At 40.0% G+C, this 20877-nt stretch overlaps 1 protein-coding gene across 2 annotated transcripts in view; it reads left to right on the forward strand.

Annotated features, from left to right (window-relative positions):
* LOC136864457 (tRNA methyltransferase 10 homolog A) overlaps nucleotides 1-20877 on the forward strand; it is a 110439-nt gene that overhangs the window by 14472 nt on the left and 75090 nt on the right. For both annotated transcript variants that reach the window (XM_067141468.2, XM_067141469.2), the window contains exon 2: nucleotides 19121-19286. In XM_067141468.2, the coding sequence (XP_066997569.1) occupies nucleotides 19121-19286 (166 nt within the window). The remainder of the gene's footprint in view (nucleotides 1-19120; nucleotides 19287-20877) is intronic.

Here is a 20877-nt window from a genome sequence, read left to right on the forward strand (position 1 = left end):
GCTACAACTACCTTTCGATCACCATCAAATGCTACTTGTGTCAGTGCTGTTATTCCCAACAACTGTCTACAATTTACTCTTCCTACCATAAAGTAGTCAATCACTCTTTTTTCCTACTTCCCCAGCCATCGTACTGGTCTTCTTCTTCCTTAACCACATATTCCTCATAATTAATCCAGTTCTCTTGCAGAAGTCCACCAATATTGCTCCCTCCTCGTTTCTCTTTTCATATCCAGAATACCCAATCATTCCTCTTCTGTCACTTCCCATCATTGCATTTAAGCCAGCTAACATGTCATTTTCACATCAGTAATTAATCTTTCCAATGTCTCCAGTAGTTCAACCATATCTTCATCCTTGTTTCCAGTCTGTGGTGCATACACTTGAATAAAATCCTTTACTCCACTATCCATCCTTACTTACACCCTTATTATTCTTTTACTCATATAGTCCACCTTTTCCACATATTCATCCAAAAGCTTCATTATCATCACATCCACTCTATTAGCCTCTTGTCCTCCACTCCAGTAGAGAGAGTATCCTTTCCACAACTTCCTTTTTCATTTTCCCTTCCTTTTAACCTTGCTCAATTCCATCATAGCTATACAGTATTTTTTCTTCTCCATGAAGTCAGTCACCTCTTTTGACTTTACAGTCAGGGTCATCATGTTGATTATTGCCACTTTAAACACATACTCTATTGTTCACCCACTTCTCACAGTTCCCCTAGCTCAAGAACTGCACACTGCTTCTGGGGGACACCCTGGCTTTTTCCAAGGCTGATTTAAAGGTACCATCATGTGTTTGGCAATTATTGTTGCCACTCCCAAAAGCATTTAGGAGCTGCCAACACCACATTTTGAAGCAATCCCTTTTTGTGCTTTAGCAATATGCTTAGCTAACGTCGCAATTTTTAAACGTTTCTACAAGGTAGTATCCATTTTCAAACTGGAGTACAATAACACAACACAGTACTGAAAATGTAAGTACTTCACCCTGAGACATTCAACGAATGACTGTGTTGTGAATGAAGAAGCATTCCGGAGATAGTGGGTTCGAATCCCACTGTTGGCAGCCCTGAAGTTGGTTTTCCGTGGTTTCTCATTTTCTCACCAGGCAAAGGCTGGGGCTGTATCTTAATTAAGGCCACGGCCACTTCCTTCCAACTCCTAGGCCTTTCCTATCCCATTGTCGCCATATAACCTATCTGTGTCGGTGCGACCTAAAGCCACTAGCAAAGCAGCGTGAATGAAGAACAGCTAACAATGTACAATAATGTTAATGATAATGCTATCAGATTAACAATGAAATTCATTTGAAAGCAGGAACAGTATTTAGCAGGAATACATAATTTTGCTGACATTAATTGTAAAAACCATTAGGAACTCCCGTGTTTGGATTAATTTGCATGCTTCTGTGTCAGATTTTCCTAGTGTAACCCTGCTAAACAACGGTCCTTTGTAGGGTTGCAGTCATTCCAACGATTGGTGACTAGTATGGAAGACATGTCCAGCCCTGCGGTGTAGGGGGCAACGCATCCGCCTGTCACCCGGCGGCCCCGGGTTCGATTCCCGGCTGAGTCAGGGGTTTTTAATTGTAATTAATATCCCTGGCCTGGGGACTGGGTGTTTGTGTCATCCTTAACATTACTGTCCTCACATTCAACACTTTACACTTAAGCCATTTACAAAATACATGCAGGTTTCTCACATATGGTGCAAGTAGGGGCAAGAGATCTTTCTAGGTCGACGCCCCGAACGAATAGCATTTTAAAAACAGTATGGAAGACAACATTCCACTTGATATAAGAAAACTTTTAACATAATAAGCCAAAGCAATTCTGTTCTGTATCCATACTGGTACCTGGCTATTTATGGTACTACTTTTCTTCAACATTGTGCATGCTCATTACTAGGGCTCAGATGTTTAGAAAAATCATATTTTTTCTTTCTCTCTATTCTTGTAAAGCCTGAATTTACATGACACGATACGCGAAACGTTTAATTTCTCAGAGTGGGAAAAAATTGACTTAGACCACTTTGGCTTTCAGCAGCTCAATTATTGGTTTTTCACTGGCATCACTTATTGATATGATGTCATGCGTTGTAGATAACAAAACAACAACTTTCCCCTGTATCAGTTTAAATGAAACGAGTTTTTTGGCCAATCAAAGCAAAACGTTGCAGATGCAATGTTTCGTTCTTTCACTTTGAGAGGCTGTGGAGATATCTCTCGTTTATATTTTCTAATTCTCCCCCCATAATTGTTAAAGAGTAGTTAGGATTCAACAGATCTTGAGACAACGGATCTGACGTAGAGCAGTTGCCCCTGATTATATTCCTGTTCGAACCAAGGACGGACTTACTGTATTTACGAAAATCTAATGCGCACTTTTTTTAACCATATGCAGTACTCAAAATTGGGGTGCGGGCAACATCATTGAAATTTATTGTTCCTTACATCACAATGCATTGTTGTAATTCTCAACTTCGTTACATTATTATTGTTGGCTTATTTTTTGCGTATGTCTTTGCATTAATGTTAAAAATTAAATAACTGGAAAGGAGGTTCAACCTATTCAATACTCAAAAGAAAGAAACGTAGCAATCACATTTCTATTTAAATGGGACCGGTTTCGACCTTAGTCTAGGTCATCATCAGCCATAAAAAACATGTAAAATGTTTATGAATGTTGGAGGTCAGTTTCACACTCTGTTAGGCACAAAGACACGATACCACATTCTGTCCTGCACAAAGTCACAACACTACCAATCAACATGCGAAGATCAAAAAGGCTTGAATTCGCAGACGAACAGATCTGTAGTAGAAAGCCGCAAGCTCCCGGTGACCAGCGCGGCACACTCAAGGTCACGCGCTGCAGCCAAACACCAAAGTAGAGTGGAGAACGTTTCGAAGGTCCAGAACCTGTCACGGCTGCGGGAAGCCAAGTACGTATATAAAAATATACGACGCCAATTAGTACAACCGAATGAGCACCCGTACTCCAGTTAAGTTGTGCTAGTCTGCATTTTATGTCCTCCTTACTTCTGCCATCGTTGGTTATTTTACTACCCAAGTAACAATATTCATCTACTTCCTTTAAGACTTCGTTTCCTAATCTGATATTTCCTACATCACCTGCCTTCGTTCGACTGCACTCCATTACTTTTGTTTTGGACTTATTTATTTTCATCTTGTACTCCTTACCTAAGACTTCATCCATACCATTCAGCAACTTCTCGAGATCTTCTGCAGTCTCAGATAAAATAACAATATCATCGGCAAATCTCAAGGTTTTGATTTCCTCTCCTTGGACTGTGATTCCCTTTCCAAATTTCTCTTTGATTTCCTTTACTGCCTGTTCTATGTAAACATTGAAAAGGAGAGGGGACAAACTGCAGCCTTGCCTCACTCCTTTCTGGATTGCTGCTTCTTTTACAAAGCCCTCGATTCTTATCACTGCAGACTGATTTTTATACAGCTTGTAGATAATTCTTTGTTCTCGGTATCTGATCCCTATCATCTTCAGAATCATAAATAGCCTGGTCCAATCAACATTATCGAATGCCTTTTCTAGATCTACAAATGCCATGTACGTGGGCTTGTCCTTCTTGATTCGATCCTCTAAGATCAGACGTAAAGTCAGGATTGCTTCACGTGTTCCTACATTTCTTCTGAAGCCAAATTGATCTTCCCCCAACTCAGCTTCAACTTGTTTTTCCATTCTTCTGTAAATAATACGTGTTAAAATTTTGTAGGCATGAGATACTAAACTAATAAAACGGTAGTTTTCACACCTGTCAGCACCGGCTTTCTTGGGAATAGGTATAACAACATTCTGCCGAAAATCGGATGGGACTTCTCCTGTCTCGTACATCTTGCACACTAAATGAAATAACCTTACCATGCTGGTTTCTCCTAAGGCAGTCAGTAATTCAGAGGGAATATCATCAATTCCAGGTGCCTTGTTCCTATTTAGGTCACTCACAGCTCTGTCAAACTCTGACCTCAAAATTGGGTCTCCCATTTCATCAGCATCAACAGCCTCTTCATGTTCCAGAAATAAATTATCTACATCGTTACCTTGATACAACTGTTGGATATGCTCCTGCCATCTTTCTGCTTTGTCTTCTTTCCCTAGAAGTGGCTTTCCATCTGAGCTCTTAATATTAATGCACCTAGATTTCCTTTCTCCAAAGGTTTCCTTGATTTTCCTGTATGCAGCATCTACCTTTCCCAGGACCATACAGCCTTCGACATCCTTGCACTTCTCCTTCAGCCATTCTTCCTTAGCTACCTTGCACTTTCTATCCACTTCATTCTTTAATCGCCTGTATTCTTTTCTGCCCTCTTCATTTTTAGCATTCTTGTATTTTCGTCGTTCATCAATCAGGTCTAGTATCTCCTGAGTTATCCACTGATTCTTAGTTGATCTTTTCTTCCTTCCTAACATTTCTTCAGCAGCCCTACTGACTTCATTTTTCATGACTCTCCACTCTTCCTCTACTGTGTTTCCTTCGGCCTTTTCATTTAGTCCTTGTGCAACATGTTCCTTGAAACAATCCATCACACTCTTTTCTTTCAACTTGTCTAGATCCCATCTTTTTGCATTCTTTCCTTTCTTCAATTTCTTCAACTTCAGATGGCATTTCATGACCAACAAGTTGTGGTCAGAGTCCACGTCTGCTCCTGGGAAAGTTTTGCAATCCAACACCCGGTTTCTGAATCTCTGCCTAATCATAATGAAGTCTATTTGATACCTTCCAGTGTCTCCAGGTCTCGTCCATGTATACAGCCGTCGTTTGTGGTGTTTGAACCAAGTATTGGCGAGGACTAAATTATGGTCAGTGCAGAACTCAACCAGCCGACTTCCTCTTTCGTTCCTTAGACCCAATCCAAATTCTCCTACTGTGCTACCTTCTCTTCCTTGGCCTACCACTGCGTTCCAGTCTCCCATCACAATTAGATTCTCGTCACCTTTGACATATTGTATTAAATCTTCTATCTCCTCATATATTCTTTCAATTTCTTCATCATCCGCTGAACTAGTAGGCATATAGACCTGCACTATTGTGGTGGGCATTGGTTTGGTGTCTATCTTGGCGACAATAATTCTTTCACTATGCTGGTCGTAGTAGCTTATCCGCTGCCCTATTTTCTTATTCATTATTAAACCAACTCCTGCATTACCCCTGTTTGATTTCGTGTTGATAATTCGGTAGTCACCTGACCAAAAATCCTGTTCTTCCTGCCAACGTACTTCACTTATACCAACTACATCTAACTTTAGCCTATCCATCTCCCTTTTCAGATTCTCTAACCTACCACAACGATTCAAACTTCTAACATTCCACGCTCCGACTCGCAGAATGTCAGTATCCATCTTCCTGATGATCGCCCCCTCTCGTGTAGTCCCCACCCGGAGATCCGAATGGGGGACTAGTTTACCTCCGGAATATTTTACCCGGGAGGAAGCCATCATCAGTACATCATTCATACAGAGAGAGCTGCATGTCCTCGGGAGGTGGTTACGGCTGTAGTTTCCCGTTGCTTTCAGCCGTGTAGCAGTATCAACACAGCTAAGCCATGTTGAGTATTATTACAAGGCCGTATCAGTCAATCATCTAGACTGCCGCCCTTGCAACTACCGAAAGGCTGCTACCCCCCTTTCGATGAACCATTCGTTAGTCTGGTCTCTCAACAGATACCCATCCGATATGGTTGCACCTGCGGCTCGGCTATCTGCATCATTGGGACACGCAAGCCTCCCCACCGCGGCAAGGTCACATGGTTCGCAGAGGAGGCTGGAAAATTTATAATGTTCAATAACGGACCATTTATATTGGTATTATAAATTTACTCATTTGCGACAAATATTACAGGTTCCCTTTGGGAATCAACATCTATATCATCTGATGGCCAGGGAGGCATCAATTTCTGGTAATGAGACAAAGTCTCTCATAGTGCTTTGGCACTGCCGGTGGCTCCAGGTAACCTGCGCAGTGGCATCCACGGTATGCACTAGCCATGTGTCTTGGTGGGTGTGCTATTTACCAACTGATGAGCCCAACTTAGCACAATGGGGCAAAACACTGGCAACCAGGAATGAGTTAGCTGGAAAATTTATAATGTCCAATAACGGACCATTTAAATTGGTATTATAATTACTCATTCGGGACAAATATTTCAGGTTCCCTGTGGGAATCAACATCTATATCATTAATGGTCCTATTGATAAATACTAAATAACTAAAATTACTTAGGATTAAATTTCCAATCATTTATGTCATACATTTTTACCGTTCATGGTTTGTGGGTTACTGTAGTCACGTCCTAGTTCGTGAACCATGGGCAACGGCTGAGTGGCCTAGTAAGTGGTCCTGAGAGTCGGGATACCAGTTGCTATGGAATGGGAGTGGGCATCTCTGACATATTCTGAGTCGTGGTCCTCCTTGTGCTCAGGCGGCCAGGACTACACAATTCACCGGTGGTCCATAACCCGTTAGAGGAGAGATCCTCACTTGGACTATGTGCAAGTAGGGCAGCATCCTGCTTCATGAATTTACCGAGCTCAGAACACTTTAAGCAAGCCTCGGACCTATGGGAGTAATGGAGTCCCACTCCCATTTGACAGGCGAGGGACTCCTTGGAAACAACTTGGCGAACGAAATGGAATTCGATGGGGAGCTATCAATATTAATGGGGCTTATGGAAGAAAGAAGGTAGAACTTGCTGAGTCAGCAAAGAGGATGCATCTGGATGTGCTAGGAGTAAGTGATATTCGGGTAAGGGGAGATAAGGAGGAAGAGATAGGAGATTATAAAGTGTACTTGACGGGTGTTAGAAAGGGAAGGGCAGAGTCTGGGGTAGGGCTCTTTATCAGGAATACCATTGTACGCAACATAGTTTCTGTTAGGCACGTAAGTGAGCGAATGATGTGGGTAGATTTGTCAGTGGGAGGAATTAGGACAAGAATTGTGTCCGTGTATTCACCATGTGAGGGTGCAGATGAGGATGAAGTTGACAAGTTTTATGAAGCATTGAGTGACATCGTGGTCAGGGTCAACAGCAAGGATAGAATAGTGCTAATTGGCGATTTCAATGCGAGAGTTGGGAATAGAACTGAAGGATACGAAAGGGTGATTGGTAAATGTGGGGAAGATATGGAAGCTAATGGGAATGGGAAGCGTTTGCTGGACTTCTGTGCTAGTATGGGTTTAGCTGTTACAAATACATTCTTCAAGCATAAGGCTATTCACCGCTACACATGGGAGGCTAGGGGTACCAGATCCATAATAGACTATATCTTAACAGACTTTGAATTCAGGAAATCTTTTAGGAATGTACGAGTTTTTCGGGGATTTTTCGATGATACAGACCATTATCTGATCTGTAGTGAACTAAGTATCTCTAGGCCCAGGGTAGAGAAAGTGAAATCTGTCTGCAAACGAATAAGGGTAGAAAATCTCCAGGATGAGGAAATTAGACAGAAGTACATGGATATGATTAGTGAGAAGTTTCGAACAGTAGACAGTAAGCAGGTTCAGGATATAGAAAGTGAATGGGTGGCGTACAGGGATGCTGTAGTAGAAACAGCAAGGGAATGCCTAGGAACAACTGTGTGTAAAGATGGGAAAAGGCGAACATCTTGGTGGAATGATGAAGTGAGAGCAGCTTGTAAACGTAAAAAGAAGGCTTATCAGAAATGGCTCCAAACAAGGGCCGAGGCAGACAGGGATTTGTACGTAGATGAAAGAAACAGAGCGAAACAAATAGTTGTTGAATCCAAAAAGAAGTCATGGGAAGATTTTGGTAATAACCTGGAAAGGCTATGTCAAGCAGCAGGGAAACCTTTCTGGACAGTAATAAAGAATCTTAGGAAGGGAGGGAAAAAGGAAATGAACAGTGTTTTGAGTAATTCAGGTGAACTCATAACAGATCCCAGGGAATCACTGGAGAGGTGGAGGGAATATTTTGAGCATCTTCTCAATGTAAAAGGAAATCATCATGGTGGTGTTGCAAACAGTCAAGCTCATGGGGAAGAGGAAAGTGATGTTGGTGAAATTATGCTTGAGGAAGTGGAAAGGATAGTAAATAAACTCCATTGTCATAAGGCAGCAGGAATAGATGAAATTAGACCTGAAATGGTGAAGTATAGTGGGAAGGCAGGGATGAAATGGCTTCATAGAGTAGTCAAATTAGCGTGGAGTGTTGGTAAGGTACCTTCAGATTGGACAAAAGCAGTAATTGCACCTATCTATAAGCAAGGGAACAGGAAGGATTGCAACAACTATCGAGGTATCTCATTGATTAGTATACCAGGCAAAGTATTCACAGGCATCTTGGAAGGGAGGGTGCGATCAGTCGTTGAGAGGAAGTTGGATGAAAACCAGTGTGGTTTCAGACCACAGAGAGGCTGTCAGGATCAAATTTTCAGTATGCGCCAGGTAATTGAAAAATGCTACGAGAGGAATAGGCAGTTGTGTTTATGTTTCGTAGATCTAGAGAAAGCATATGACAGGGTACCGAGGGAAAAGATGTTCGCCATACTGGGGGACTATGGAATTAAAGGTAGATTATTAAAATCAATCAAAGGCATTTATGTTGACAATTGGGCTTCAGTGAGAATTGATGGTAGAATGAGTTCTTGGTTCAGGGTACTTACAGGAGTTAGACAAGGCTGTAATCTTTCACCTTTGCTGTTTGTAGTTTACATGAATCATATGCTGAAAGGTATAAAATGGCAGGGAGGGATTCAGTTAGGTGGAAATGTAGTAAGCAGCCTGGCCTATGCTGACGACATGGTCTTAATGGCAGACTGTGCCGAAAGCCTGCAGTCTAACATCTTGGAACTTGAAAATAGGTGCAATGAGTATGGTATGAAAATTAGCCTCTCGAAGACTAAATTGATGTCAGTAGGTAAGTAATCCAACAGAATTGAATGTCAGATTGGTGATACAAAGCTAGAACAGGTCGATAATTTCAAGTATTTAGGTTGTGTGTTTTCCCAGGATGCTAATATAGTAAGTGAGATTGAATCAAGGTGTAGTAAAGCTAATGCAGTGAGCTCGCAGTTGCGATCAGCAGTATTCTGTAAGAAGGAAGTCAGCTCCCAGACAAAACTATCTTTATATCGGTCTGTTTTCAGACCAACTTTGCTAGAAGTTAGAAGTAACAGACATGAAAGTAGCAAGAATGATTGCTGGTACAAACAGGTGGGAACAATGGCAGGAGGGAACTCGGAATGAGGAGATAAAGGCTAATTTAGGAATGAACTCGATGGATGAAGCTGTACGCATAAACCGGCTTCGGTGGTGGGGTCATGTGAGGCGAATGGAGGAGGATAGGTTACCTAGGAGAATAATGGACTCTGTTATGGAGGGTAAGAGAAGTAGAGGGAGACCAAGACGACGATGGTTAGACTCTGTTTCTAACGATTTAAAGATAAGAGGTATAGAACTAAATGAGGCCACAACACTAGTTGCAAATCGAGGATTGTGGCGACGTTTAGTAAATTCTCAGAGGTTTGCAGACTGAACGCTGAAAGGCATAACAGTCTATAATGATAATGTATGTATGTATGTATTTTTACCGTACCAGCTATGATAACAGACATATTCATGAATTTGTATTTATGTTGCTAAGTCCATGTCAGCACCGAGCCATGAGAAAATGTGTAAACAGAATGTAATGAAAATCGGTACATAGAATCAGGGAATAAGGAACTACAGTCTAAGCTTTAAACAGTTTTATTCACCCTGGATGAAATGGTAGTTTAGGCGAAGGCACCTAAAATTTAATTTTTAAAGACCTATGTTATTGGTGTTATCAATAAGTAGTACAACAATAACGTACAACAGGTGATTGTTTGGGCCGCCTTGTCAATATATTTTAATATTTGAATAATTTATACGTACATGTTTCGGGAGCCTTAACTCCCTTCGTCAGCGTATTTACATCAAAATCTACCTTACCTAAGTCTCAAGCTATAACATCTTGTCACATTAATATTAAGCGTTGTCCTTTCTAACCTCAACTCTAGATACTATATGTACACTTTGCATTTTTGTATAATAATGCCTGTTGTAACCCAACACGTAACACTCTTGAATCGTCCACTCATTCCTCCTGTCCTTTGCACTCATACAACGTGTATCATCACCCTGGATGGATCCACTAGCTGTGTCGACTACTGATAAAATGATACTTGTCATTGCTTGCATTGTGTTGTCACTATGAAGCTATTATCTTACGTCCAATTTGACATCCTTGGAAGTTATAACCCTTTGTTGCACTGAATATGGTCATCGTTGTAGTATATATTTTAAAAAAAATTTAGCCATGCATGTGCCGTCAGGGCAGATGACGTTTGCTCAATTGTTGCAGGACCAGACTTTTTGAATCAGAGCGGAACAAACCTCCCATTATGTTTCTGCAAATGCTCCTTTAGTACTATAAAAAGAAAAAGAATAAAGAAAGAAAAGCTATTTTACCTAGTTAAAATACATAATCAGATACTATATGATATACAGTTTCTGATCATTTGTTATATTCAGTTTTACTGTACCAACTATCATAAGAGTGGTATTTCAGTGTCGGAAGAAAACTAAATATGAGGGCCTACAATATCGAAAGCTCATAAAATTGATCAACAATAACATTGCAGTGACCAATGTTTGTTGTGATATTCTTTGTCTCTTATGCTGCCACTCATCTCCGATGGATGGGATTACTGCTTCGCACGGAGTATAACAGCCTGCCTGAATATTGGCGGGATATAGCTAGGAAGTTAGATAACTTTCTTCTTTAGCGTATCATTCCTCTGGTTCATACAATTTCTGATACTGCTGGTACGTAACACACAGGTTCATCATAGTATTCCGGCTATTCGATCACTACTCTGACACGCTGATTGGAATGATCATTGTGCACACTTAGTGGAATAATGACAGATGCTTGCTTATGAACTGGTCTAGAATTACAATTTCAGCCTATTCCAAATTATAGCACCATAATTCACTAAATAGGCCTAACTCAATTCAACTCCGAAAACAGCCGTTTCTTAAGAAAAGCTTTTCCCTCTTCAGTTTTATTAAATCCTACATTTATTTTATTCCAAATTAACAGCAAGGAGGGGGTTTCTTCTCTGGCTTGGAGGAAAAATTTGCCTCTAAGTCAGATAGTTTTTTTCCCTGTCAGTGTAGTGAATTGATATTTTCCGACTCATTGGGTACTCCTGTTAAACACATGAGTAAAAGGGTATTGTTTTTGCCCTGGGAATGTACACTACTCACCCTCCCACGCCGCAAAATTAAAGAGTGTTCACGGCTCACAGCTGTCTGCAGCCTGGTCATTCCAGCTCTGGAACTTTGGTCTCTTAGACTGGCAGCATAGTACTGTTCGTTAAAAGTGAGAAAATGTGTGGTTTTAATTTGATCTAGTATTTCATATGATAGCATTGTTTTAATCGCGACATTCCTACTGGCGTCGTTGTAATGACCTATGTTGATTTCAGTTGGTGAAACCGCTAGGACAGTCTTTCTGAGGATGTAAAAAAGGTAGGTGGAGAGGGAGAGAGAGAGAGTCTGCCATTGTAATGAAAAACTCCTCAACTTGATTGTGACTGATGGCGGGCAAGAGGGCCTACTATTACAATGAAAATTTCCTAAACCAGTCTTCACATAAGAAACTACGTTTGGTGACTTCCCCGTCACGTTTTTAGGGTAACATTAAGAGCTATGCAATTTAATACAATCTTACAACGCGTATACTACCTAACCTAGAACTCTGTATACAATGTAGAGTTCTGTAGCGAAGCATGGGTACATCAGCTAGTCCTATATAAATGTTGTGTACAGGGATAGTACGGCAGGCTGGATGACTAGAACTTGTATTGATATAAATAAGCTCTTTGACAGGTGATGTTAGTGAAGTGTGCCTAAAGTTGGAAGAGGAGACAGGTGCCCTTTAGTCGGAGGTTTGAATTCAATGTAGGATGAATATTTTCACTTCATTGTTAATGTTCGTGTGAGTCGCGTTGATGAAGACAAATCTGAATTATGATTGAAGGTACTCTACTATGTTTTTAAGAAGCTCTTAAAAGAGATATTGCGAATCCCACTATCGGCAGCCCTGAAGATGGTTTTCCGTGGTTTCCCATTTTCACACCAGGCAAATGCTGGGGCTGTACCTTCATTAAGGCCACGGCCGCTTCCTTCCAACTCCTAGGCCTTTCCTATCCCATCGTCGCCATAAGACCTATCTGTGTCGGTGCGACGTAAAGCCTCTAGCAAAAAAAAAAAAAAGATATATTTGTAATAAAGTAAGCTATTACCAATGGAGGTGCAATGGGCTGTGTATGACCGTTTGCTTAATGAAGCGAATGTTCAAACTGACTACATCCTTCATTAAAGCAAACCTAAGCACTGTGGATGAGATACGTTCTTGTACGCTGCAACATGTGGTGGAACCTGCCTGCAGGCTCCAGTCTGAAATTCAGGCAGCTGTCAGTCATTCTTCGAGTCAAACGCATGCTGTTCCTTAAATATGTATGTCATAATGTTGACAATAAGAGCAGTGCGCTTTGTTCGTTGTAGCCATTTTCCGTATGAAAATCGCAAGTTATTCTTCCTTTCTTATGTATATGTTCTTTGTAAGGTGAAAAATGACTTTTGAGACTTAATGAAGTTAAACTTTTATTATGTACTTTATGAGTATAAAATAAAAATATAATTGAAGAGCTTGAAACTAGATTCATACTCTGAAATCCTGGGAAAAAATAACATATGGTGACTGTGACTAGTACCATGTACCTACTCGAAGCGACAATGAGCAGTAGTGGTAATTCTGTACTTATGGAGTTATCTTGGCTATTGCTTCAAAACTGATCTTGTAAAATACAAGTACTGAAGTCGAATGTGCAGCCAGGTTTGCCTTGCTGCAAACACCATAATGTGCTGAAGAATCATGTTGTTCTTAAGTCCAGATAATTGCAACCATTCCCTATGCATGGACTACATACCTGTTACTTCGTTGCGGGTAGTATTCGCAATGTGTTTGTCTGTAGTTGGTGCTTAAGTGGCAATAAATACAGTATTAATGTCATATATTTTCCTTGCGCAGGCCCTGTGGTGTAGGGTTCGATTCCTGACCAGGTCAGGGACTTTTACCTGGACCTGAGGGCTGGTTCGAGCTCCTCTCAGCCTACGTGATTACAATTGAGGAGCTATCTGACAGTGAGATGGTGACCTTGATCTAGAAAGCAAGAGGATTTGTCATGCTGACCACACTACACCTCATAATCTGCAGGCCTTCGGGCTGAGCAGCGGTCGCCTGTTAGGCCATGGCCCTTCGGGGCTGTTGCGCCATGGGCTTTGGTTTTGGTTTTGTATAATTTCCTTGTAAGGATAGTTGAGACTCCAGGAAAGTCAAGTCTTCGTAAAGGATTCCTACCAGAGTGTCCGGCTTCACGGCTAAATGGTTAGCATGCTGGCCTTTGGTCACAGGGGTCCCAGGTTCGATTCCCGGCAGGGTCGGGAATTTTAACCATCATCGGTTAATTTCTCTGGCACGGGGGCTGGGTGTATGTGTCATCTTCATAATTTCATCCTCATCACGACGCGCAGGTCGCATCAAGTCAAAAGACCTGGCGAGCCGAACATGTCCTCGGACACTCCCGGCATTAAAAGCCATACGCCATTTCATTTTCCTACCAGAGTACGAAATGAAAATTAAAAAGGCATGACTGAAGGAGGGTTTGAACTCCCACCGTTGTAAGTAGCTAAGTATATGTACCATGCGTGACTCCACGCAGCTACCTCAAGTATGCAAGTTCGTCCATTATAACTCTGTATTTACGAGGAGAACAAAAGTTCTTGTTTTAAAAAAATGACTGATGGCCCGGTTCTAAGCCTTTATTGAATGCTTTAATGGTAGTAATTAGGGTACATGGCGTAAGCTATCATATCTGCTGTACAGCATTTAAGTGCCATAGATTAAAAATATTATGAAAAACACTTTTGTATCAATTTCGATGTGATGATACTGTACAAAATGGTGTGTACTCCCTTGACTCCTCGCACACCGTAGTTTCTAACATGGTCCAGGCACGTGTGATCAAGTGCCTACTGGAGCATTCACATCTCTGTAACATACAAGGTGTTTTCATGTTTCACAGAGGCTGGCCAGTATTAATTTCTATAAAAAGCAATTGGGCGTACAATGTTCTTGTAGATATTGGCTTTCAGTTGAACAGGTATCTGGTGATCATACAGGACTCCACTGATTTAAGCAAGGCTGCATCAGCACATGCATGGGCATCAGGAAGTGTGTCATCATCTGCAGAGATGAGCAAACAAAGGTACTTGAATCAGCCAACTTTATTTAAATTTTGGCCACTGATGTTGATGGATCCACTCCATGTACTCCGTTTTCTCAGCGTCCAATCTGAGCTCATTTTTCAGCAAGGCTCAGCCATTCTTCATTAGCCAGGAAAACATCGTCGGCGTGCAAGATTGGCCATGGGTGTGACGCTTGACTATCTCCTATCACTCTTTCATTCAGATGAGGAAGAGGATGTGTAACAGCAGAGCCCTGATGGATACCAACACAGATGGAGAAAGGAGGGGAGAGTCCAGCAGGACATCATACCACACTGCTGAAGTTATTGTAAAGGAACTGTGTCCAGTGAGCGTATACTTCCAGCCAAGAGACTGGACCGTGTGCCAAATGAATTTGTGAGGAACCTGATCAAAAACCTTTTCTAAGACTAGCAAGGCACTGTGAACTTGCTTGTTCTGCTCATGATGCCTCTCCGTGAGCAATCTGGCAACAAGAATGGTGTTTGTTGAGCCACGCCTCTTTACAAAACCACATTGATTAGGTGTTACGTAGATGACGCTATAGAAGCGACTATTAATATCTCACTCAAAAAATCTTCATGGTGTGGCACAGCAGACAATTAGGGCGATAGTTGGTACATTTGCCGGATGGGTATTGTTATGCTTGAGGTCCAGGTCTGCGGCACCACGCCTTCCTCCACAATTCGATTGAACAAAGATACCAGGAATTCAGCACTGTGCTGACCGAACATATTCCAGATTTCAGTGGGAATATTGTCTAGGTCTCTTGCCTTCCCATTCTTCATTCTGTTGATTGTGTGCTGAACTTCTTCCAATGAAATAGCTGGAACTGGTCCGAGGATGCATTCAGCACTATTAATTGATGCATGGGGAAAATCCTCAGTACTGATCTTTCTAAAATAGTCACTCAATTGAGTCAAGGTGGCAGTAGACTCTTGGAGGATTTGATGATCTTCGTCTCTGATATGAATGATGTGTTCTACATCTTCCATGGAGCAGTTGCAGAATATGGCATGGCAGAATACCTTGTATGCTCTCTCTGGTATGGCTGGCTGCTCATACAGCTTCTCATAGTGTTCTGTCTTGGCTTTTGCAACAGCTTGTTTTGCTGCAGACTGTGATCTTATAGTGTTTGAGATCGACATTGAAGTGTGAAGCCTTCCAGGTCTTGTAGGCCAATTTCTTCTCCTTTATCACAGCTTGCACAATTTGTCCACTGCTACACTTATTTTTCAATAAAACTTCACCCAGGCTTTGTCTTTCGTGAGATTTCACCTGCAGTAGCTTGAACATGGTTTGAATTGTAATTCAAGATGTTCTCTACTGGTTGGCTACGGTCAAAAGGGAGCATACTAAGGGCAGCCTGTAACTCGCTCTTGTGCTGGGACAGCTTCCACCACTTAGTTCATTTTAAGCGTGTGATGTTGGGCCTCTGTCATCCGATGTAAAGTTTGAGGTCCAGTATAAGGAGATGTTGCTGGAGTTCGATATCATCCAATGGGATGAATTTTGCATTCAATACCAGTTTGAGGTCATTACTCTGAAACTATCAATAATCAATCAGAAAGGCCCATACGCCACAGTAATAGGTAATCAAATGGGCTGATTGCTTTTCGAAGAAGATCATGGGCAACTGCTCAGTCAAGGATTCAATAGCCTTTGTTAATACGAGTGCCAAATCCTTGCCCATCATGGCATTACGGGTATCCCTTCCACGTCAGACCTACATGGTCATTCTGGTCTCTGCCAATGAATGGATATTAACCTGGGGCAATCAGTCAGTCAATCAATCAGTCAATTGTAAATGATCATGGAAGCTCTCCCAGAAACCTTCCTTTTCATCATCCAGGCAGCTTGCTTGAGGCACGTAGGCAGAGACTATACAAATGGTGGTATAGTTGATCTCAGTCTTGGCTGAAAGCAGTCGTTCAGTGATGTTGTTTCGAAGCATGTCATTTACAGTTAGTATGACACCATTCTGATTAGATTTTTTTTTAACCATAATAATATATCTTGTGTCCTTTGCTGATATCCTTTGTTTTGGCTCCCACCCACTTGGTCTGCTGATTGCAGGCAATGAGGCAATGTCGATACATCAGTTCTTCAAGACAGAGGTAAGTTTATGGCTGCAGCCAGTGAGCGTGCTAACATTGATGGACTTTAGTCATGAATGTTGGTCTAACATTTTGGCCTATCCTATCCTTGAGTAGGTGGCTCTTGCATACTTCTCACACCGTTCAGGCAGCAATGACAGGCGGCGCCTACAGGGGACGCCTTAAAAGTTGCCTCGGGTAGGGTTTGAACAGGCATGTCTTAAAGATCCAACGTTGAAATCTTGGCTGACTTGTCAATAGTCTGATGTCTTCCCTCCTCCTTAATCTAGGTTTGGGGCTGGCACTAGGATGTCTGAGGTAAATCCTAGTGGCAGAATTTGGGCTTTTAATGTCTCTGGAGCTCAATAAAAAAAAATTTAAAAATGTTACTGTGCTTTGTCAAAATAAATGCAAAGAGAAAGCTTAAAAGAGTGTGACAACTTAATGGCTTATTCTAGCTAGGAGCAGAAAACAATATCTTCTTGATTATGTCTTTAAGGCGACACTCCGGAGATAAAAAGATATTTTTACCTAATGCATGGTTTTTCATGAAACTTTGTGGGGATGTCACCTGCATAAAAGTGGAAGTATCACGAAAATTTCATTCATATACAATTAATAGTTTTTTCTAAAAAAAATGTTAATTCCATTTTTTTCATGAAATTTAATTAACATGTTAATGTAAATTTGTTATTAGGTAGATAATACGTCCTTTAAAAGCACTATATATCAATTTTTGTACATAATTTATATAAGGAGATATATCGTACTAAAATTTGTGTAATTTTTACGTTCTAAAATTTAGGACCAAAAAATCTGTACTACTAGAAATAATTCTGCAGTCAAAAATTCCAAATGCAGGTTTTTAATATAGTTGTGATACAAATACCATACAAATTTTGTTACAGTTGGCTGAATATTATAGAAGAAAAATGGGATTTCAGTGTAAAAATTACAATTGGTAGGAAAATTAAATCAAAGTTCAAGTGACATTTTCTTCCTGATTCATTACCTAAAAGTCATATGTTTTTCCTTCCCTTCCTTTCTTAGCAACTTCTGTATGAATACTGGTAACTCTGGTAGCTTGTCTCTTCTTCCTCTCCTCCTCCTCCTTTTCAAAGAACGGAAAATGATTCACCTGCATTTTGTTTTTCACAATGCTACCTTTCATGAGTCAAAGTTATGGGGATTGTAGTTCCTATCATGTCATGATTGTTGGGTATAGGTGCAGGACTTATATGGCTTGAAGTTGATGTGACACTTTCCTGATGAGAACAATCTGATTTGATAACTTTTCATGACCTTTTGTCCCTGATTTCTTCAGTGGAGATTCCTGTCCAGTAATAGCTGATCCCCATCTCTTTCCTATCAAAAGTTCAGCAATTCGTCGCTTAGTTAAGGCTGATTTATGTTTACGCATATTGTTTATTCCCTTGAATACAAGCTATCAATTATTACAGCACACTGTCTTTCAATAATAACAGTATCTTGATACACAACTACAAGACATTACTTGCACACGTACTTCACAAAAGTAAACAGACTGGCTACCACCACAGAACCCACAAAAAAGATTAATCATACAAGAATAACAAAACTTATAGCTGTCGGCACTATTGTAGTACCATCAGGAATACCAATACAAGCATAAAATGTTGCTCAATGACAGTCAAGTACTGTAATATTAGTCCGTAACAGGCTTTATAAATTCATTCAGAAATATGGTAGATCTTACAGTTTGAGACTGTATAAATATGTCGGGAGAAAGGCGGGGTGGGGGTGGGGTGCTTTTGGCCCATCCCATGGGTGCGTAATTGCAAAGAACAGGCATATTTGATTGAATGGAAACATGTCAATGACATCATTACCTAACAAAGCAGTTCAGTAGATGCCACGCCCATTTTTGCTGTGTGCAGACTGGCAAATAGAGAATTATGAAAGTGATAAATTGTTTGAATTCAACAAAATAACTTTGTGACAAGAAAGAAGAAACTCAATCCTTTCAATTTCAGTCATTTAAAAAAAATTGCCAAAATGACCAAAATATTGATTTTTATCTCTGGAGTGTCGCCTTAATTTATTTGATAAGGAACCGACTTATATTTATAGATCCATTATTACTTTCATAGTTGGTGTTCCAGTAGTTGCACAATATCATAATACTCCTAGGATTGACAGATTCATTATAGGAACATAATTCTTACTGTGACCTTTGCCTGAAAATGATTTTAGTGTTTGATGTATAGCGCGGGTTTCATAGAATGTTACTCTTTATGTTTTTCATGCAAAAATAATGTATACTAAAAAGCAGTTGATTTTTACCACCCACTTCATTGTTTCACTATGAAAACACTTGAACCTCTTGCACTTGACACTGGCCTCTGGTTTTGAGCATCACCAAAGATGGCAATTATACTGTGCCTTAATAGGTTCATTGTAAAAAGGAAAAAAAAAATCTAGATTAAATAATTCCATTTCTAGTGTGCTCATTTGATTTTTTCCAATTAATCATTCATTATGCTCTTACAATACCTCCCTACTGATTCTTGTTTCTCTAACTAGAATTTTAGAACATAATTTTTTTATGTTATTCTCATGACAATTTTGTTTACAAATATGTACACATATTCATGTTTTTGTATTCACTGGTATTTATTTTTCTTCCAGAGCCAAGGAAAAAGAAAGGAAAAAACAGCGTAAAGCTGAAGCTCGGTCAAAAAACCTTTGTTTGGGTCCATCTCGTAAAATCCTTAAAAGTTCTACTATGGCTAAAAGTAGCTGCAAAATTCGGGTTGCCATTGATTTGTCTTTCGATGATCTTATGACTGATAAGGCAAGTATTATTTGGTGATAAATGACATTATTTGATTGTTTACTAAGAAGTCTGAATATATGTAGAAGTGTGAACTTTTTCTATGATAAATAAGGAGTTCTCACAACTTCAGTTTATGAAGACTGAGACTATCTTACTTTAGCATTAGATAATATGGCTGAAAATACAAAATTCTAGTAGAAATTTACCTTTGACAACACAGTGATGAGATCAGGAAATTGGGGATTCCCAGTATACTGTAAGTTTTCTCCTTCCTGCTTTGGTTCTGCATAATATTACACGTTTTTCTTTCCATGTTTTTGCTGATTACAGAAAGAGAATTGTTCCATATGTACGGTTAAAGGATTTTCTACCGAGGGTAGGTAGGTGTAATATTATCTAAATATTGTGACACAGTTATAACTGCAACCAAAAGAAGTGTTTAGAAGTATTTTTAAACTATGAAACACAGTAAGTAAAACAACTGCACATAAAACCAACAGACACAGAGTAAATCCATAAGATCATTTAAGATGTTGTTTAAGCTCTTACCTCAGTAAGTATAACTTTGGCTTAGCTAAGAAATACAGAAAGATTTTTGAAATACAGAAGGCAGTTAATCCCTCATGACTCAGCAATTTGAAAGAATAGCATTTTTGAACTTCATATAAAGATACAAACAAATTGAAAACTGAGCAAGTGACTATGCTTTCAGGTCACATAGCTGTCAGCTTGCATTTATCCCTGGGTTGGAAGAGAACGAGAGTTGACCGAGATTGTACAGATGGGAAGCAGGAGGTGACGAGGCAGTACAAGTAGTAGGAAGCAATACCAGACTCTGGGAAAGTTTCATGTGATTGTGTGGTATAATTAGTCATTAAGTTTTGTTTCAAAAGGTTCACATGTTTTCAAGATGATTGTGGCAAGACTGATAAGTCTGTTCCGAGTTATACAAACATACGACAGTATTTTTTTAAAAACCCAAATCCAAGAACATTAAGTGCCATGTGTTTCATGTCAATGCGTATATTTTCAACTAGTGCATTTGTTTCCAATATATTGAAATAAGACCAACAAGTCTATTCCCTGTTCCACAAACACACGACAGTTTTATAAACCAGGACCAAGAACTTTTTAAGTGCCAAGTAGTTTAATGTCTTTGTGTGCATTTCATTTCAATGTGTATATATTTCATCTAGTTTAATTAGATTGAAACAAGACCAACAAGTCCAAGAACATTCTTAAAGCGCCATGTGTTTCATATCATTATAAGTGTTTCATGTCGATTTGTATATTTTCAACCAGTGCATATGTTTCCAGTGTTCCGTGTTCCATGAACATACGACAGTTTAAATCAGAACTAAGAACTTTTTAAATTTCCAAGTATTGCATACCATGTGTACGTTACAATTCAAGGTGTATGTTTTGCAACCAATTGATGAGTTTTTAGGCAGTCGCCATTATGTGTATAATTTATTATGATGTCTTATGTCAACAATTTATTATGATGTCTTATGTCAACCAATCGAGATAAATGTAGGCAACCGTAATGATGACTGTTGTCAGATTTCCCTTGATTTTGCCGGACTGAGTGGCTCAGACAGTTAAGGCA

Source organism: Anabrus simplex, chromosome 2, assembly GCF_040414725.1.
Source record: "Anabrus simplex isolate iqAnaSimp1 chromosome 2, ASM4041472v1, whole genome shotgun sequence".
Lineage (NCBI taxonomy): Eukaryota > Metazoa > Arthropoda > Insecta > Orthoptera > Tettigoniidae > Anabrus > Anabrus simplex.